Here is a 20352-nt window from a genome sequence, read left to right as displayed (position 1 = left end):
CCAGGTGTTGAGCATGTTGCTATGGTGCATCAATCAAACATTCCGTGCACGCCGCGACACACCTCGATGCAATGGCATCGAAAACAGTCACAGCAAAAAAAAAAAAAAGAAAAAAAAAACAAATGCTGCCACCGCTGCTTTTTAACGTGCTCGCAACAAGATGTGGTGTCTGTTAACGTGCTGCTTATCCAGAGTAAAATGACTGTAATGCATTTCTGTGACCTTTGAAACAATACACTTTTTTTGTATGGCTGAGCAGAACATTTGCTCTTATTTCCCCGCCTGTAGGCACATAATCAATAACAGTCATCTAATTCCAGCACCCCCCCCCCAAGTCCTTCCTTTTTTACCTGCTGTTTTATCATCTTCATCTCTTTCCTATTTCTCTCTTTCGGGCAATCTGATATCATACTTCCACTGCCATCAGTGTGATCTACGGCGCTGCCAGAATTCACACATCTCTTATTTATGCCGGGGCGCACTCTAATAGTACATAACCCTGGCCTCCGACCCGGCACGACAAGCCCACGGGTGGTTCTCCGAAATGTGCTGGCTTCCGTTGACCGAGTCACCTTGTCTCGTGTCAACCAACACTATACCTGCACTCGCTTTTGTATTCTTTCGCAGGCTCATTCTCGTCCGAGTGATCCATCAGTGTCGTTCCCTGCAAATCGCTAGTTTACTAACATAATTGCCCATGTTATTTTGAACTGTATCAATACAAAAGACTATTTTTTATGTATTTTTTAAAAATTTGTATTTATGCTTGCGTAGACTCTCCATCATCCCGGCCAAGGTAATCCACAAAAGGTTGAATCGAGGCAACTGGACGCTTCTTGTTTGTTTTTGTTTTATTTGACCAACGTCTCATTCTTAATTGTAATCGTAGCTTTTTGCTGGAGCACTCGAGTGGCTCCAACTACGAGAGATACATTTGTGTGGTTAACCATACTTGGTCAATAAAGACGATCCTGATTCTGATTGTTTCTGATGACGCTGCTTCAGAAACAGCTGAAAGTCACCCCTAAAACTGTCAAAAAAGGAGATGAAGAAGAAGAGATGGATGATGATTATGGATTTTCTTTCATCCTGCAAGCCTGTGTTTGATGATTCATGGATTTTCAAACAGATACGTCCAATTTCTTTGAAAACTATTAAGTGATGTTAATAACACTACCTTCATAAGTCAGCAATAGAAAATGAAAAATGCATAAAAGAAAACAATTTCAAAGATACACACACAAAAACTGAATACAAAAAATGTTTCACTGTGGTTTTACTGCAGGGGAGAATACTGCACTGAAATACAAGGAATGCATGAGGAGATTTTACAAAATGAAAACACTGAGGCTTAAATGTTCTGCCTCTGGCTGTGAAAGGTATCACTGACGTGGCTCAAGACAATGTTCAACCCCGTTTAGTCAAGTTAGAGTTGAACTCTTTAACTGTACTCCTGTTATGCTTAGTTTATTACGGAACAGGGTTCCTGTATTTGTTATTGTTTATTTTAGCGTAATATATGATTTAAGAAACAGAAGGCGTTAAAGAACTATGGAATGCATGTGTATACTTCAAACAGTGTTTGTTTGAACCAGTGGGGTGCCGCAGAAGACGCATGCGTGACATGATCAGGATAGTACCACCTCTGCCTCAAATTGAGCAAGGAGAAACCCTGAACAAGAGTTTGATTGAAGACTGTTGAGATTATGGTCTTATGAGGCAAACACATTTGCGGTTTACTGCTCATTTAAGATGCAACTGCCTTGGAGACTGAAGTAAACAAACCACAGTGTGCCTAATAAGACCTGATTGCTGCCGCCGGAGTCACAGACTAAAAAGGACATTGGTCCAAAAAGCAGGACAGCGTGACGGTCTGCTCAAGCAGAGCAACGAGTTTGTAAACAAACGAATGAATCAATCATTTCCACGCCTCGAATTAATCATCGGCGGAGCTTCGCCGCGACACGCTAAGTATAATTATGGACAGATAAGAGTGACTTTTATGCGTTCGGAGAGTGGATGGTGACGGGTTGGCTTAATTAAAATGCTCGGTTCTTGTGACAGGCTTTACTCATTCCCTCGGTCGGACATAATGAATAATGTCCAGTCTGTGTCAACAGCGTCGACTTTGATTAGAGCAGACGGGTTCAAAAAAAACGACCTGCAAACTGTTGCCCAGAAGAGGTAATTGCATCAGTGTGTGTTGGACTACAGCTCAGGTAGATGGAAGGGAAGACGAAAACATGACCTTCAAGCTAAAATGCTAACATGCTGCGTTGACTGCCTCACCTGCCTTTTGTGCTCTAAAAAGATCTTTAGCTATAGCAATAGCTACATAAAAGGTACATCTAAGGTCCCATCTATCGTTTCAGCGTTTTGTGAGTCTGACATTTTTTTTCTAAACTGTTGAGTTATGTGGAGTTAGAGTTATTAGCGTTTAACTCATACCAGAGGATTTAATTGACCCAAAAATCTATGGTAAGGAGGAGTAATTTGTTATGTTTGTTTCATTGGTGGCACGGTGCTCAACTGGTTACCACATTTGCCTCACAGTTCTGGGGACCGGGGTTCAAATCCCGACCCCGCTTGTGTGGATTTTGCATGTGTGGGTTTTCTCCGGACACTCCGGTTTCCTCCCACATGCCAAAAACATGCATGGTAGGTTAATTGAAGACTCCAAATTGCCAGTCGGTGTGAATGTGAGTGCCAATGGTTGTTTGTTTATATGTGCCCTGCGATTGGCTGGCGACCAGTTCAGGGTGCGCCCGAAGATAGCTGGGACAGGCTTTTTTAAATGATCCCCCGTAACAATTTATTGCTAATTATTTTATAGAACCCTAAGCGACAGCTCATTGAGTCAGCCAACATAAGTGATTGAAACCTTGTTTTGCTCACCGGCTTGGTCTTACAGCGCCACATACAGGCATTTGAGTAATTTTTCAGGTGGTTTCACGGAGACAGGGATATTCCCTGATACAACTCAGTCTTGACAGATGACTTAGCGAAAAGTAGGGAAAAGAAAGGCCTGTCATAACATGAGTGACAGTGTTCAAGATAGGGTCCTTATCTTCTAAATAAGTAAACAGACGCATTAGGTGTGACACTGCAAGTGTTAAGAAGGAGTCAGATGAGATCATGTTTGATTAGTCTGCCATTCCTTGCAACAAAGTGTTGATGCAAGGCACACACAGACAACTGTGCCTTTTTTGCAGGTACACGCAGATTGAACAACGAAAAATCCCAACCAACCACACCTTTAAGAAAAAAGCAAGCTGACGGCTAATAGCGGTCTGCACCTCCGTCTTAGGTGGTCTGGTGGATATTCTATGAGTGGTTTGGTGTCTAAGAAAAGAAGAAGGCGGGTCAGGGTGAGAGGCCTCCCATTAGCCAGGTCATGGAGTGCAGGTACGAGGACCCCCCCTGCTGACGTGCTCTAAGACCCATCCATTCCTAGCTAGTCAGGGCCTGGGGAGCCGTTGACTCTTTGGCCCGCAAAGCCATAAGGTGGACCTTGCACTTTAATGGCATAGTTGCAGGCTCCGACTCCCATTACTAACAAATTGGAAGAATGAAACACACCATGGGCAGAAGTTCATGCAATTGTGATCGTGAAATGGATGATTTACAACATCTATGTTGTTTCTAACAAGCTATACCTCAGCTCGGTAAGGTCCTAAGATATCTGACACTAACCGTCCTACTTTCCAGTAACCCATCGTTGAGGTGCCCAACAACGGTATGCTTTGGTACTTGGCGAAATACACGCCTTTCTTATGCTTTGAAGTGAGGCTATATACTTACGTAGCTGCCAAAAAGCAGTGGAAGCAAGGCCAAATCAGAGATCTGAACCATACCATGGCAAAATAAAATGCACCGCTTAGAGGAAATGTCCCAGATTCCGATACCATGTAGTTAAGGCTTTCTTATTACAAGTCAAATTTTCCTACTGTAATAAGCTACAATTGATCAAGGTGTTTGGTTCCACCGTAAACTGGCAGGTCATCGAACAACATAATCATGAAACTCTGACCTTATGGAGGTAAGTTTGTCTTTGAAGGACACCTGCAAATGGCCACTTCAAATGAGAATAACCTGTCTTTTCAGGCATGGGTTCTTGAGAATATTTTGTGGGTCTACTCATGATAGCCATGGCTACCAAGTAGCATGTTGCTCAGTTACACTGGCTTCAGGTGCTACATTTTCCAAAATTCTGGGGGATGCTGCAAAATGTAAACTGTCATGAAAATCTCCATAAAAATGTCCATTCCAAACAAACACGGCTGATTTTCTGTGTCTTTTCGGTCGCAAATTCTTCAGACTTTTTTGTGGGTCTACTCATTACAGATATGCCTATCAAATGTCATGCTGACAAGTGAAACTAGCTTTACAGAATAATTTTTCAAAACATTTCAGAGAAAGCTACCAAAGGTAAATTCGCACAAAAAAGACCCTGAAATGGCCACTGCAAACCAAAATGGCAGACTTCCCATGTCTTTTCGGGTATTGGTTCTTGAGCCTTTCTTGTGGGTCTACTGATTATAGACATGCCCACCAGATTTTATGCTGCCAAGTGGCTTGAAGGGAAGAATGCTTAAACAGAATCAACCATAGCAAATGTTTCTTCCAAACCAGATTTTTACAAGGAATGAACAAAACTCCTCGTCCAACAGTGGCTAGTGGCTTAGACTGACACCAGCATGGGGAGGAAAAACAAAACAAAACAAAAGCTACGCAATTGACAACAATGAAGGACATCAGGTAAGGATGGTGTTGACATACTTGCACTTCTTCTGCTGTCATTGTACAGGAAAACTTCCAGAGTTCAAACTTTCCGATGACCCCACAGAAGAGCGTCATGCCACCCACCTTAATTAACACAAAGGAAATGGTGGCATCTCCCTTTAATCATGCAGCAGACATCATTAATGCTGGCTCCATTTGATTTGCAAGACGCCATGTAAAAGAATCCCCACAAACAGTCACAATCCAAGTCAGGAGGAGAGTTAAATTATTAGGAACCACATCAGGCCGAGGGAATTCTGTAACACAGTCGCCATGGCAGACTCCTCCTGATAATCACATCAGTCATGCTCTCACAAGCCTTCTGAGAAAAATCTCTGATTAATAACAACAATCTGCTTGCTTGCGGATATTTAAGAGCCACATGTCAATTCGCAGACGTCACTGTCTGCTCTTGACAACTGGTAGATAAAAGCCGAGGCGTGTGTCATGTCACATCTTCAATATCTCCCCGCGGGCCCGGAGACGACATCCGGATGAGAAGGTCAATACATCCAGAGATTCAGCAGTGACAAAAAAAAGCAATAGATGACTTTTTCACAATTCCACAATGGGAAATAGGAATAGCACTAACGGTCTACGGATATTCCATTGTGGCGTGGCCTTAAACGAACCTAATAATATAATTGTTCCAGTCATTTTTACCTTAGTGTGACAATATGAATAAAAAAATACAAAAGTGTTTACTAAAGAATTCCCCCCCCCCCCCCTTTTTCTTTATGTTCGTGTAGATTCTCGGTCATCCAGGTCATGGTACTCTGCAAAGGTTTAATTGAGCCAAGAGGACTTGGGCAATTATGCTACTACGCAAACGAGCGGCGTTAGAACGCAAGAAAATACGGGACAACTACAAATAAAAATAAATACACACATTTTAGAAAATAAATTGAAAATATCAAGACAAAAACTACAGAAGAATTACATCACAAAAATGTGGAAAATATTTATATATTTTTTTTCCAATACAAAAAGTCTTTTAAAAACTGCAAGAATATTACAATGAAAATAAATACATTTAAGACAACATTACGATACATTAGAATGCAAAATTATGAGATGAAAAATACACAAATATTAGGGGACACTGAACAGCTGGTCCAAAGACGAAACGGCTATCCACAGCTGCGCGGACGTTTAGCATTAATAAGCCATTTAATGCCTCCCCAAAATAACACACTCGACTGTGTGAAGAGAGGGAGAAGCCCACTCTGCGAGACTTTTCACGTACCACACTTGAAACCCCGATGAATGCGTTGAAACATTCGCCTTTCGACATAAATCTGTTCTAGAGGCTGTAGATGCAGTTGGGGGGGAGCGGTTTCTAATACCAAATTACACGTTTCCGACATTTTACCAAAGGGTCCACTTTAGAGCTCTATAATCTCACTCCAAACTCTCAAAATTGCATGTCTGCCTTATGGTTTCCTTGTCCGCAATCCCCAACTTTCTTGTATTTTTAGTCATTGATTGAGGTTTCTTCCTCTTCTCCTTTTTCTGCAGACTTTCTCCTTCCCTCCCTCCCCAGCTTCCTCGGCTCCCCGAGGCCGCAGACATGATCATCACTGACAGTGCAGCATTTGCTCTTTTGCAGATACAGCTTGCCAAAAGCGCACAGCAATTGATGGACAAGTAGAGATGATAAAACGTCGCCCCAGAGCACAGTCGGCTCCATCCGACGCGAAGGAAATATTCCCCTGAATTTAACTTTTGAAGGCGTTTATCAATCACTTTAAATGCACGAGGTATCCTTAATCGACGGGAGAAAAGGTTTGTGGAAAAAAATGAATTCCAGCAGGAATTCTGTCTTGTTGAAGGACACTGCAAGGTTGCTTCTGGCATTGCGATATGGCAAATGTTGGGTTTATTTTTCAAACTAATGCTACGGTGCATTCAAAGTAGTCTCACCGTTCCAACAACAAAAAGGCTGATCAATTATTACATGAACTTAACCGGTACAAATTCCCAAGGAAAAGTCATTAACACACAAAAAACCCACGACGCCCTCATTCTTGGTAGCCATTATAATCGATGAATTGATCGTTAGGGTTTTGTTGGATTGTGTGGGGTTGATTTTGTCATCGGAGGAGTGCATTCCACTCGGCTAAAAGAACACTGAAGTTGAGGTACATCCTTACAACACTGACGTGAACCGAGAGTTCAAATCACTCAAGAGAGTGACTCCCAAATCCCAAGAACACAATAGTCTATATTGACAACAAATTTGGTCAAATGCCCATTCCTAGATTCCTCTAATTAGGCTGTGGCATTGCCTCAAAGCAACTTCTAGGCATCTAATGAAATTGCTTCGATGTCATAATCCCATTCCGCCCCTCGTTAGCAGGTTCGCCAAACAACATATCGTACCACCAATCGGAGCCCTCTCACCCACAAAGACAACCACCCCCCTTCACTGACAAATTTTGTGAATTTATTCATGACTGGTTTTTATATTCCTTGTGGAGTCTCGTGTGATTAATTGTCACAACAGTAAGATCTCGCACGAGCCAGGCCAAACCTGAAAAGGTGTCCGTCCTTCCTAGCGTCCGTCCTATAAATGCCCATAAAGTCCTTGGAAGCGAGGATGTAAGGGCACAGACCGCTACGTCCACCCTCGCCATATTGTCGAAGTCCTTGGGAGAGAGGTGCGCAGAGACAGATGCAGTTTGTAACTGTCAGCCCTGATTTGATCTACGACGCCAGGCCTCCAGCCAGCAGATGGTGGGAGATATTAAATCGGCAGGCACGGACCGCCACAGTAGGGCTGGCAAAATATATACAGGAGGAGGAGGGTACACATGGGGAGGTCAAAATGCCATTGTGCTTCTGTATGCCTGTATATATAATGCGATACAAATTTCACATCACCACCAAGGTGATGAAAATTATCACGCTTATCAATATTATCACCATATTGCTGAGAAAGATATGCTATAATTTGCTAATGGGAGTGACACATGTCAAATACAAAAATATTGAAGACAGACATGGTTGACTAAAAAAAATATATATTTTCAAAAATATTTAGAATTATTATTTAAAATCATTAGAAAAAAACCTGGTGAAAACCCCAAAAACATTACACAAATAAATACAAAGTATAAGCTGAAATATGAAAAATATTAGGAAAACAATACATAATTTAACATCAAGAAAAGACAAATATGACAAAAACACATATTCAAGAATATTACAAATAAATATCAGGCACATGTTTTTTTTTTATATTTGGTGAAAAATATCTACATTGAAAATAATACCAACGTATTGGACAAAAAAAATCCTGCCCCAAGTGGAGGAGTTCACGTATCTTGGGGTCTTGTTCACGAGTAAGGGAAGAATGGAACGGGAGATCGACAGGCGGATCGGTGCAGCGTCTGCAGTGATGCGGACTTTGTATCGATCCGTTGTGGTAAAGAAGGAGCTAAGCCGAAAGGCGGTCGATCTACCGGTCGATCTACGTTCCTACCCTCACCTATGGTCACGAGCTGTGGGTCGTGACCGAAAGAACAAGATCAAGCGGCCGAAATGAGTTTCCTGCGCAGGGTGTCCGGGCTCTCCCTTTGAGATAGGGTGGGAGGCTCGGTCATCCGGGAGGATCTCAGAGTAGAGTCGCTGCTCCTCCACATCGAGAGGAGCCAGATGAGGTGGCTGGGGCATCTGATTCGGATGCCTCCCGGACGCCTCCCCGGTGAGGAGGTGTTCCGGGCACGTCCCACCGGGAGGAGACCCCGGGGACGACCCAGGACACGCTGGAGAAACTACGTCTTTCGGCTGGCCTGGGAACGCCGCGGGATCCCCCCGGAAGAGCTGGATGAAGTGGCTGGGGAGAGGGAAGTCTGGGAGTCCCTGCTAAAGCTACTCCCCCCGCGACCCGACCTCGGATAAGCGGTAGAAAATGGATGGATGGATGGATAGACAAAAAAATACCAAAATATTACACTAACATTACAACATTATTCAGCTGGGAAAAAAACAATACTAGATGAATATAATAATAATATAATATTTATGAAAGTACAATGGAAAAAACAAATCGCGGTCCAAAAAACTCTGGTTTTTCTCTGTTTGCTGTTGCACCCGATGGGAGAATCTTTCCCATCGGGAACCGTTTCAGCTACACTATGTTGTGACAACAAACAAAACATCAGCAGCACCCTCGTACGACATGCTAAGCACGCCATTGAGGATATTACAACTGCAGCGTGGACATTATATACAGAGATGGAGAGCGGGAAGCAAGAATGCGAGAGAATATCAGTTACACAACACACCTTATTTTGGTCATTGTAGACAATTTGAATAGAGGCGCGCAAAGGAAGGGATTAAGTTGTCGGAGGAGCTCTGCTCCGTGTTAAATCATTCCAATATAGCTTGGGTATGCATTCATCGCGCAATGAGATTTCCCCCGCTATTTATCCCGTCCGCTCTGTTTGTCCACACTTGCCCAGGCCGACTAGATATTTATTACCGGGCTTTGTGTCGCAGTCATTTCCCGCCTCTGCGCTGGGGACCTGCTGAAGCTAGACGAATAAATAAAGGCGCTCTGCGAGGCCGCCAGGCTGTAATTTGTTTACTGCCACCAAACGCAGCGCTGCTAAATACAGTCACGCTGCGCCGTGGCCCATGGAAAAAAAACAAAAAACAAACCAATGAGGTTTTCCCAAAAATGTCTCCTTTTTGGAGCGCAAATTGAATTCATATGGCTGGACTATTAATATTCCAAGGGGCTACGTCGTTACGCAGTTTTCTTTTCGCCACGTTTTCAACAAGTAGACTACTTATTTTTCTTCGAAGCTTGGGATGACTTGCTTATTTCTTGCTTGACCTTGTTCCACGTGAAAACTTTGCGAGTTGAAAGGGAGTTGACGAGGCAATTTCTTCAAATAAGAACATTTCTAATTTACACTCTGACAGGGGAGGACTTTGGTAATGAAGGTACGCTTTTGATCTGTTACCATTAGATAATGTTTCTCCTGTCTGGAGACACGTCCGCCGTCTCCCCTGAGGACGAGGCTAGGCTCTCCAAAGCACTTCCATTTCTAATACCCAAAATATCGTCTGCTAGACATTCCCATTAACGCTTTTTACATTGGCAAAACTAGCTTCTACCGGGTACCGTACTAGCTGAGGCTTCCAAGCAACGCGAGACTGTACGAGTGGCGTAAACCACTGGGAAACCAAAAAGGTAAACGCGCATGCTAACATTAGCTTAGCTTGTTGCTGTGCCTTAGACATTAGCAAAACAGCTTGGCGGAAATTGCTGCTCTTCTCTCGCTGGTTGAGCAGATTTGTCATTTGGTAAAGGAAAAATGGTAAGAGAGGGCAAAAGTAATCAGGCATGTTAATGTTAGCTTAGCCCTCTGCAAAACCAGGTGATGCAAACTATTGCTAGTCGCTCACTGGTGCCTTCATCCGTGCGAAAATATGACTTTTATATTTACTTTTGAATTGTTTTATGTTTGTACGTTGTTTAAAATCCTCATCTAAACTGTTCCACAGTCTCATCTCACTGTTTACACGAATTCCGGTATTATTGTAGTTACATTTTCTTCTGAAGTTATAACCCGCTCTATATCTCGAAACCATTTTTGAATATTTAGTGATAAATATAAATATTAAATATTGTACATGATTTGGACTGCTTGGAATTTATTTATGACTGCAAGTTTTGATTGCAAGAGTATGATCCAGATGGCCGTGGATGAGCCGTATTACCCTTTTTTTTTTTTCTAAATTAGTGTTGGTGAACTGACCGAATTTACATAGTTGCTGCGCCAAATCGCCAGACAGTAAACTAAATATAGCAAGACTATGGAACTAGGGATGCCCTGATTAAATTGTTTTGCGCACGGGTCTCTGTTCGATTTGAGTATTGTATCAGTATCACCTTGCCAAGTCCATTAGTCTTCTCCATCAAGGTACAGTAAGTAGTTTAAATGCATCACATTTGCTAAACTGTCACTCTTTCAATTCTTTAACAATACCGTTCACCGAGCGCTTTGGCCATACTGTTCCCTCTCCCAGGCTTTGCAGACTTAGTTTGTAGAAATATTATTACTATTAGACTGTAGTATAGGTGCATCTGCAAATGCCAAACCGCGAATATCCGGTTGTCCACAGTAAAATTTAGCTATTGCTGTTGCATTTGGCAAGATCATTGTACCTCAAGAATATTTTCTAGCTTTGTGACGCAATACAGAGAAAAAAAAAAAAAAAAAGAAAAAAATCAATGAATCCAATCTTTTACCAATCAGCTGAAAATCATGTGACCGGGCCCGATTTCTGATCATGTGATTTGCTCAAGACAGCTCCATATGGAACAGATTAGAAACCAACTCCACAGTCTTCAGTTTACAGCGATCCGTTTTCTATGGCCCTCAGTCGCCTAACCAACAGAAGTAAAATGACAAGAGCGGCTTCTCCTTCCCCGTTTGTTAGCACGTCTCCTTCCAAGCGACTCGTTGAATGCGGCGTGGTTTTCGCAATTCAGCAGTCGTGTCGCTTCTGATGTCTTCCCTGTCGGGGGGAGTGTTATTTCACACGTCGGCTGGACAAGCGCCATTTAGCAGGACACTTACTGAGGCGCTTCAATTCAAGTGGGGGTGCTCCGGGGTCAGAGCGCAGGCATCGTTACCCATGTAACGAGTCATTGTTCCCTCCGGTCATTGCCGAGTGTCCAGTGCACACGGCGCGGTGATGAAAGACTATAGCAGGGATGAAAGAAGCGGGGTATGACGCTGATAATTATTTTGTTGTAGGTGAAAACAATGATGACTTTGGGCCCTGTCTGAAAGTCTGGATGACCTCTCAAGACGAGAAAGGGGGCGTGAGAACAGCCGCAAAACAAAAGAGCGGGAATCTTAGCGTGACAGAAAGAATTACAGAGTGACTGGAGACTTGTGACATGCCAAAGTGCTAAAGTCCAACTTGGCAGACGGTCGGAAAAACCTGCCTTAGCAGCTCCATCGCGCCATTCTTTTTATTTGACCGCCTTTGCTTAGTAACTTCAGACCCCTGAACATTTACTAATGAAACATATACTATAATGCGGTTAAATTCTTTTCACACTAGGATGGCAGTTAAGAATGTAAAAAAGACTGCCTTTACAATTCCCCTCTCTTGTTTTGTATGTAGGCACACATAAAAGAATGAGTAGTTTTACTCTATTTAGTTTTCGTACACAGCAGTAAACTTCTTTTTATACTTGCACTGCAGTTACTCATTTAAAAAAAAAAAAACACATGAAGTCGACTTAATTAAGTTTCATGATGCAATTGGTAACTTATTTTAACACTTGTACGACAAAGACAAGTTCAAGTTTCTATTATTCTATATGAATGTGTATTTGTTTTATTTTACATATAAAATCACTAAATGGTACTTTATCCTTCTATTTTTTTTTATTAATTTAAAATTGAATGACAGTAAAGAGAGTTATTTATAACAAATGTATATATTTAATGCAGTTTTATCATATGGGGATTATTTGTACATTTGACTGTTAAGAGAGTCTAAACGATATTTTTTCTCATTTTATCTACATGAACAAGTTTTTTTTGATAAAATAATTTATTTGGTTATTTTTTCCCCCATTTTTAATGATTTCATTCATACAGCAGTAAATGTCTTTCTCCACTTTTGACTGTTAAGTTTCATTGCTACTTTTTTAATCAAACGTACTTTTTTCTATAGATTTAATTCTTACAGTGTCAGCTCCTATAAGGCTTCCTAGTATCGAATATTGCTCACCTTGTGCTTTGCTGAAGGGCACTGCAGTTAATGTTAACAAAAGGGACCCCCCCGACCCCCCCCCCCCCAATTCGTTCTCATCAGAGCTGCTATACAACTTCTCAAAGCTTGGGGCTAGAGCGCGGCCCATTAAGGTTGGCCGACCATTAATCTCCGTCTGCTTGCGAGCTGCCCCGGTGTTTTTCGCCGCTATGAACTTGATGCATTGCCGCGGCAGCAAACAATAGCCTAAATATAGTCGGGTCGGGCCGGTGAAGTCGCTCTTTAGAGAAGGTTTATGTCGCGGAAAGAGAATAGTCTATCATGTTTTTATGCTGAACAAAAATACATACATCTACAACACTTGTAACTGCCATTTTTCATGAGCTAAACTCAAAGATAAGACTTATTCTATGGACACAAAAGGCCGAGTTCTCTCAAATATTGTTTACAAACCTGTTAAATCTGGATTTGTCACGACTTCTCCTTTGCCGAGATAATGCTTCCACCCCACGGGTGTGGCATATCCAGATGCTGATTAGACAGCATGATGATTGCACAGGTGTGCCTCAGGCTGCCCACAATAACAGGCCGCTCAAAAATGTGCAGCTTTTCTGTATTGTACTGTACTGTACTCATACAACTTTTCCCAGTTGCTTTTCTGTAAAAATGACACCGACACGGAATGTAAGGCAAAGCCAACAAAGTCATTTCATGGTAATTTCTTAAAAGTTAAGTTTGGACCGATAAGCAGGACTTTTCTAATTCGCCCCTAACAGATGCTGGTGTAGGATGCGGAATTATTACTTTTTTAAAATCATTTTCCATTTTAATCTTAATATTATAGTTATTTCAAAAGGCAGAGTTAAGAAAGCAACATTTTTAAAGATGATTAAGGACTGTGTAAAGAAATGATCAAACTAAAAATGAATTCAAAATTGAAAAAAAATGTAAATAAAATTGAAATAATCAAAAAATAAAAAAGGAAAACAAGTCAATATTAAATGAAAAAAATAAAAAAGGAAATAAAATGTAAAAACTGAATACAATCCATAGAAATACATTACACGTTTAACTTCCCTCTTTTTCCTAAGAACAACACGCCAAATCCAGCACGTTGTTGCATATTTAGCGCAGACGCTAAACAACGTTGGTCATTGTGTAAGACGAGTCTGTTTTTACACAAGAACATCTGTCTCTTGTGTCAGATGCTTCAGACGCTCAATGAAGCCTTCACCTTCAGCGGGCGCCTGTTTGCTTTGGCCGCCTGCCCATTTCTCTGCCGCAGGTAAACGCAGGCAGGCAGGACCGGCTTGCCTGAGCTTGTAGGCTGCGAGCGGCTTTTCCACACAAGATATACGAGCACACATTGTTTTGCTTTTGTCGGATCAAAACAGTCGACTCTTATTCATCACTATGAGTATTTTGTTTTCTGAAACCGTTGATGGAAGTCTGCAAGGAATGTGAAGATGACTTCTGTAACCTAATGTGATAAATCCCGGGAATGTCGAACAAAGGTTCACCTTTTGAAAGGGCTTGAGAGTGAAAAGCTGCGTGCACACAATATATCAAAAAATGTTGTTAGAAATCAAGAACACCAAACAGAGCACTCACTACCAACAAAACATTTAATGACATCTAAATCTTTTCTTTTTAGGAAAGTGCAATAGTTTTCCTTCTTTTGAGGAAATGATATACTGTAATATTCTTGTGATACAGTTTCAAATGCGTTAACAGGTTAGCTGTATTGCCACAATGTTAGCCTCATAGCATACGGTAATTGCTTTATTCCTTTTTGACTTACTGTTGCAATATCAATCGAAAATACCAATGTGCTTGCTAAAAATTATTATTTTTGTCTTTATGACAATGAGCATTTTTTTTTTTTAGGGGAAACCTATCTATATTTCGTCAAAAGTAGTCCTTTTCCATCCATGGCATCTTTAGGCAATTACAAAACCTTTTGGGGGCTGTCAATTACACGCTGACGCTGAAAATATGCAACTTTCCCCAATGATTCCAGGAAATGTTTTGTTATAAAAAACGTATGGACGATACAGCCAAAACATCCATCCATCCATTTTCAACACCGCTTATCCTGGTTAGGGTCGCGGGACGCTGGAGCCTATCCCAGCTGACTTTGGGCGAAAGGCGGACTACACCCTGAACTGGTCGCCAGTCAGTCGCAGGGCACATACAGACACGGACAACCATTCGCACCGTCACTGAGTGGGAACTGAACCCACGCTGCCTGCACCAAAGTCAGGCGAGCGTACCACTACACCATCAGTGACTACAGCCAAAAGAGTAAATGAAAAACAGTAAGTCTGCATGCCTTTCATATCTCAGCAAACCAGCAAATTAGTTCAATTGATAACTATTACATATATCAAAAGTAGTTCCAGTCGTAGTGTCGAAACGTCACACGTTGGAATATTGGCGTAAACCGAAGACCCTCCACCCCTATAATCGAGGAATGGGGTCGCCATATTTATTTATTTATTTATTTGTATGTCCTTGAGAGCCAACAAAGCGAAGACATATTGTACAATTTTGGTTTTTTCCCCGAGACTGAAGACATTTGTATGCTCCCAACTTTGTGGGAACAGTTTTAGGAAAGTGTTCCCACAGCATGGTTTCAGCCCAGCTGCGTGACTTTGGTGCGTAAGAAGCCCATCACACACCTCTGGGATGAACTGCAACAAATATGGCGAGCTATGGCCTCTCTCAGGGCCCAACATGAGTGAGAAAAATCCCACAGACACACTCCTGAATCTTGTTTTTATTGCCAGGAGAACAGAAGCTGTTCTTTCTGATAACTCCCACAATAACTAGGGGGACTGTGTACTTGTACTTGCGCCTAATGTTATGTGACTCGTGTGCACCTCATGCCACACAATTCCCTACGATGCACAAGACGAGGACGAGGAGAAGAGAGAGCGAAGAAAATAAAGCAAAAGTCCCTTTGGGAAGATTACGCAAGGGCCGACCGATGATATCAAACAAGCGTGGCGGGGAAAGGGACGGAGTGGGATCTTCTGTAAGTCCGGCGTGACGGCGCCGGATGACCCTCATCCTCCCACTGACTCGCTCGCAGGGTTTTTTTTTTTCCGCCCCTAATGGAATCAAAGCCCCGCAGTGACTCGCATCCACATGACAAAATTACAATCAATTAGGGAGGATATGCACGCTCACGAGCCGCTGATATGGAAGACTGAGCGGGGGACGGGGTGCGGAACCTCTGTCCACATACATCACGTACATTAACGCCACGGAGGAGGAGAAGTGGGTAGAGGCAGAGCGGGGGCAAGCCGATATGTGGAAAACACTCCAAATGCTGTTTGTGTGATTATTCGGCACGTCGCTCGATGACTACTTTACATGTGCGGCCATTTTGTGGATTGTGGACGCGTCGTGTCAGAATCCCTTTTCAGAGCAAGATGTGTCAACATCCCCCAAAGCTGAACGATCCAAATTTGGTTCAAGGCCAGTGTGTACACCTTCGGATATCATGAGATAAGTTTTTATTTATTAGACCCACAATGGAGAAAATTGCAATTGACATCGTAGTCTCTGCAGGTTGAAGGAATTCAAGCCCTCGCGGAATACATGCAATATTGGAGAATTACTTAAGGCTTTTATTCTTAGAAATAAATATTAAATAAAAATACAAATAAAATCTGAACAATAAAATTGTTTAAGACCTGTTAAATACAGCAGATTTTTTTTGGTTTTTTGTTTGTATTATTAATGTTTAACTACTATTTACGAAATTACAAATTAAGAAAACTATTAGGTATGACAACATTTTTTTGGGATGGACTGCGGAGAAAGGATCAAATGATAGGTTAATGGCATAAGGGAGAGGCTCTCTGAATGTTTTAAACTTCTGTTCCCTGGCAAATGTCTGATTAACTCTGCCCGGAGAACATAGCATAACCTCTTATAGCTGCTCCTCTTTAGATAGCAAATAGACAGCAAATGTACTCGATTCCACAATTAATGAATCTATTATGAGGCTTAGCTCTGTCTTAAACGGTCTGACTGAATATTATCTTGATTGCTCCACACTGACAAATGAGAAGAACCATCAAAGCGATCCGATACAAATGAACGCATAATACATGTCGGCTACGCGGGAATGAAAGACAGCAGAGGCGAACGGAGGACGAGAGCCTCGACTTGCCTTCAAAGACGGTCAGCTTGGCGCTGGTGTTGATCTCGCCGGCGCTGTTGGCCGCCGTGCACTCGTAAATGGCCTCGTCGCGGTGCGTGCGGAGCGGCTGGATGCGCAGCACGGACCCCGAGCCGTCGTCAAATTCGATCACCTGGGAGAAGGCGAGGGAGTTCAACGAGGGGTTTGGCAGACTTTTTGCTTTTCTATTCGCCATTTCACTCTGTTGCAACGCAGAAACAACTCCTGTTTTCGTGTGACATGAACTTTAAAATGGAACGCGACAGCAAAGTCGATACTGCGGAATATAAAAACAAAGAAAAAAAACACAAAAAAATCGCTACATTGAATGAATCAGTCAGAACAAGACGCGCTAACTAACAAACAACAATGGAGAAGAATGAGGGTCTCCTGTATTTACTTCAAAGGACTTTTATCTGAGAGGAGACTAAGGGCAACAAGAAAATTAAATAATAGAAATAAAATTTTTCAAAATATCAAATTATATATAAATTGATAAATATATGTTTTATAATTAAATAGACATATGCTGTACAAAATGAAATACAAGATACGGCCCCATAAAAAATGTCTAATTTAGCTTGGCTTGGATTTTTGTGAACGCACGCTTCAAAATCGCAAGAGTAGCCGTCTGTGACACCTAAAGAAGACACATAACGCCAAAACAAACCCCGCCGCCTCCTCCATCTTCTGTTACAGATGGTCGGGAAAGCAGTGTGAGGTATCTTTTGAGTTCCTACGTGTTGAAAGAAGTGGCAGCGAGTACCACATCAAGAGCGATGCATGGGCGGAGAGGATGTAGCCGAGCCATGCGGGTGCGAGGATACGCAAAGATCAACTGGACTCCTCTATAAATTGAGAAGGAAGAAGATTAAAGTCAAGGTGGGGGCGGGGGGGCTTGTCTGGTCTTGCAGGGAGAAAAGGTGGCGAGTACTCATGCTTTGTTTGAGGATCAATAGGTAATGGGGAGGCCGGATGACGCGTTACGCTCGTTTGTGCAAATGAGTCACCTATTGCGAGTGCTCACCTCAAAGCGCTGCGAGCTGACTTTCTTGCCCTTCTTCATCCAGGTGATTCTGGGTTTGGGCTCACCGGCGGCCTGGCACACAAAGGACGCGACGCCGCCCGAGATGCCCGTCTGGTCTTCAGGGGATTTGATGAAGCTCGGCAGGTCTGAAAGCGGGTGACAGTGAATGACCATAAAAACATTAATAACAGAAGGTCAAGGGTAAATGTAGATTTTGGTACACATGAAAAGCAGCAGCAACAGCAAAGACATTTCTGGGCAAGGGCACACAAAACAATAATGGCATATTTTCAGAAAAACATTGATTTTAAGAAAAAACATTTCTACTATATACTTATATCTACTTATACTAAATATAAAGTTAGAAAAATGAAAACAAGTCATTTAAAACATAAAATTCTTTAACAGTAAAAAAGGAATTATCACGAATAAATAAAATGCAATTCATCATAAACGAATAATAAAATATGAGAATCAAAATAACAAATATTTTCCAAACTATAAAAAATATTTTCACATTTAAATAATTAAAACATTAGCGTGAAAAATACAATACATAGTGTGTGGCAAAAATAAATAATTTAATTTTAATTCAATAATAATAATAATAATACGAATTTAGTGTGAAACTATATTTTAGCATATTTTTCATTATTAAATGTAAAATTTGCAGAAATAAACAGGACAATATTTCATTTAAATAATACACTATATACTAGAACTTATCAAACAATAATACAATATTTACAATATTTGTGCAATTCAATGCAAAGAAAGCATAAATACATAAAATACAATATAAAATACTTTAACATTAAAATACATTTTGTAATTATAACAGAAACCTTCATAATAACATATTTGATTTAATACAAATTAAAAAATTCAATCATACAATAAAAACCGCATTTTCTACCTAAATAAATACTAATCATGATTACATTGTAAAATACACTGTATTACAAAATTAAAAGACTATATTTATATCATTTTAAAACATTTTTGAGAAATGTATATGAAATTAAGTTTAAAATAAAAATCATATACGAAATATGGGATGAAAAAAACCCCATTAATGAAACGGTATCTCCAGATTACAGTTGTTTTTCTTCAAATTAAAAAATAAGCATTAAAGCAATTTTGTGTCTTTTTTTTGTTGGCCCAGTAACAACTCTCTGCACATAAGTGTTGACACACTTTTGACATTTCCTGAATGACCGAGGCGAGCTGTGGATTATCCACTGACACTTGTGCTGTGCACAGTGTTTGTTTCCAAGTCATCGGGTCTAGCTATCAAAATTTAGCAAGCTTGGCTTAAGCGGATTAAAGAGAAGAAGAAAAAGGCTCAACTCCTCTTCTACTTATCCCCCAAACTCTTATGATTTCTAAGATCCGGGTGGTGCTAAATGTTTGTTGCGGCAGCAAGGCCTGTGCATCCTTAATTTGAAGGCCGTTTTAATGCCGTCTGATCCACAAAGTGAAAAGCGCCCACATTAACTTTAAACGGAAAGTGTCACGAGACAGATGTTACCGCGGCGACTTTGGAAGCCAGGAACGGTGATAATCGGGTCTTTAGGATGTCGGGCCAGAAGCCACTCACAACTCCGCGCTACCCCCAGTTCTCCCTTCGCACGCACCAATGCATGCTCGGGCATAAGAGCTTATCAGGTTGCGATCATTAGTGCGGCTAGGCGCCTCCAGGGTGGAAAAAAAAATACGAATTTGCACTCTAAATATTTTCAGTGCAACAAGCTGGACCAAAATATCAGCCAAATGTCAACCGAGTTGAGGAACAATAGGGATTGCTGGTGTGTGTGTGTGTGTGTGTGTCAGATTACTGTGCGTGGCATAACAAAACACCACACTTGAGTGTCTTACTGTTAATTCAAAGGAGAGTGTTGTGGGGGACGGCAATGTTTAATTCAGAGACACGCTGGCTAACCTCGCATTTATATTACACACACTCCCTTTAAGTATATGTAAAAAAAAAAAAAAAAAAAAAAAAAAACACCTTGTTGCAATATGCACAAAGTGACATTCCCCGTTTACGGTGGATTATCCGCACGGGCTTTAAAGCGAAAAACTTGTAATATTCATGTCGTCGCCTCTGACGAGTTGTGTTTTTTTGCGCGGCAGCAGACTTAAAAGAGAGAAAATTGATCCCACACAGCATGAAGCTTGAGCAGCTAGGTAGCCACCGGCTAAGTAACAGCAGGCTAGCTGGAAAGGCGGCAGTTTGGTCCGATCCGCGAGGATTTATGGTACCGACCGGCCCAAATGGACCTGGACGGGATTCTACCTGTGGTATAGCAAGGGATCCTCGTTAAAGTAAGCCAATTTAAATTGGGGAAGAAAAAAACAACAACTTTTCTGTACAGAAATGCAGCAGCTAAAGCACGTCAGTCAAAACATGCCAGCGTATTCTCTTACCGGTTCAATAGATAGTTTTCAAATAATTTAAATCAGATTTTTCATTTGTTGGACTATTACTATGGAACAGTATGAGGAGTAACAATTGATACAAACAATTATATATAAACATATTCAATACCAAAAGTTTGTCAGCTAAGCAGGCAGTGGGTGCTGTGGCAACGGCATCTTT

General features: G+C 41.4%; 1 protein-coding gene across 14 annotated transcripts in view; it reads right to left on the bottom strand.

Moving 5' to 3' along the window:
• The window catches only part of LOC133411507 (receptor-type tyrosine-protein phosphatase F-like), a 216458-nt gene that overhangs the window by 99333 nt on the left and 96773 nt on the right, over positions 1-20352 (bottom strand). For all 14 annotated transcript variants that reach the window (XM_061693983.1, XM_061693982.1, XM_061693986.1 and 11 more), the window contains exons 3-4: positions 17751-17896; positions 16715-16856 (exon numbers count right to left, since the gene is read on the bottom strand). In XM_061693983.1, the coding sequence (XP_061549967.1) occupies positions 16715-16856; positions 17751-17896 (288 nt within the window). The remainder of the gene's footprint in view (positions 1-16714; positions 16857-17750; positions 17897-20352) is intronic.

The sequence above is a fragment of the Phycodurus eques genome, chromosome 13 (genome assembly GCF_024500275.1).
Source record: "Phycodurus eques isolate BA_2022a chromosome 13, UOR_Pequ_1.1, whole genome shotgun sequence".
NCBI lineage: Eukaryota > Metazoa > Chordata > Actinopteri > Syngnathiformes > Syngnathidae > Phycodurus > Phycodurus eques.
This window is presented reverse-complemented; position numbering and strand designations above follow the sequence as displayed.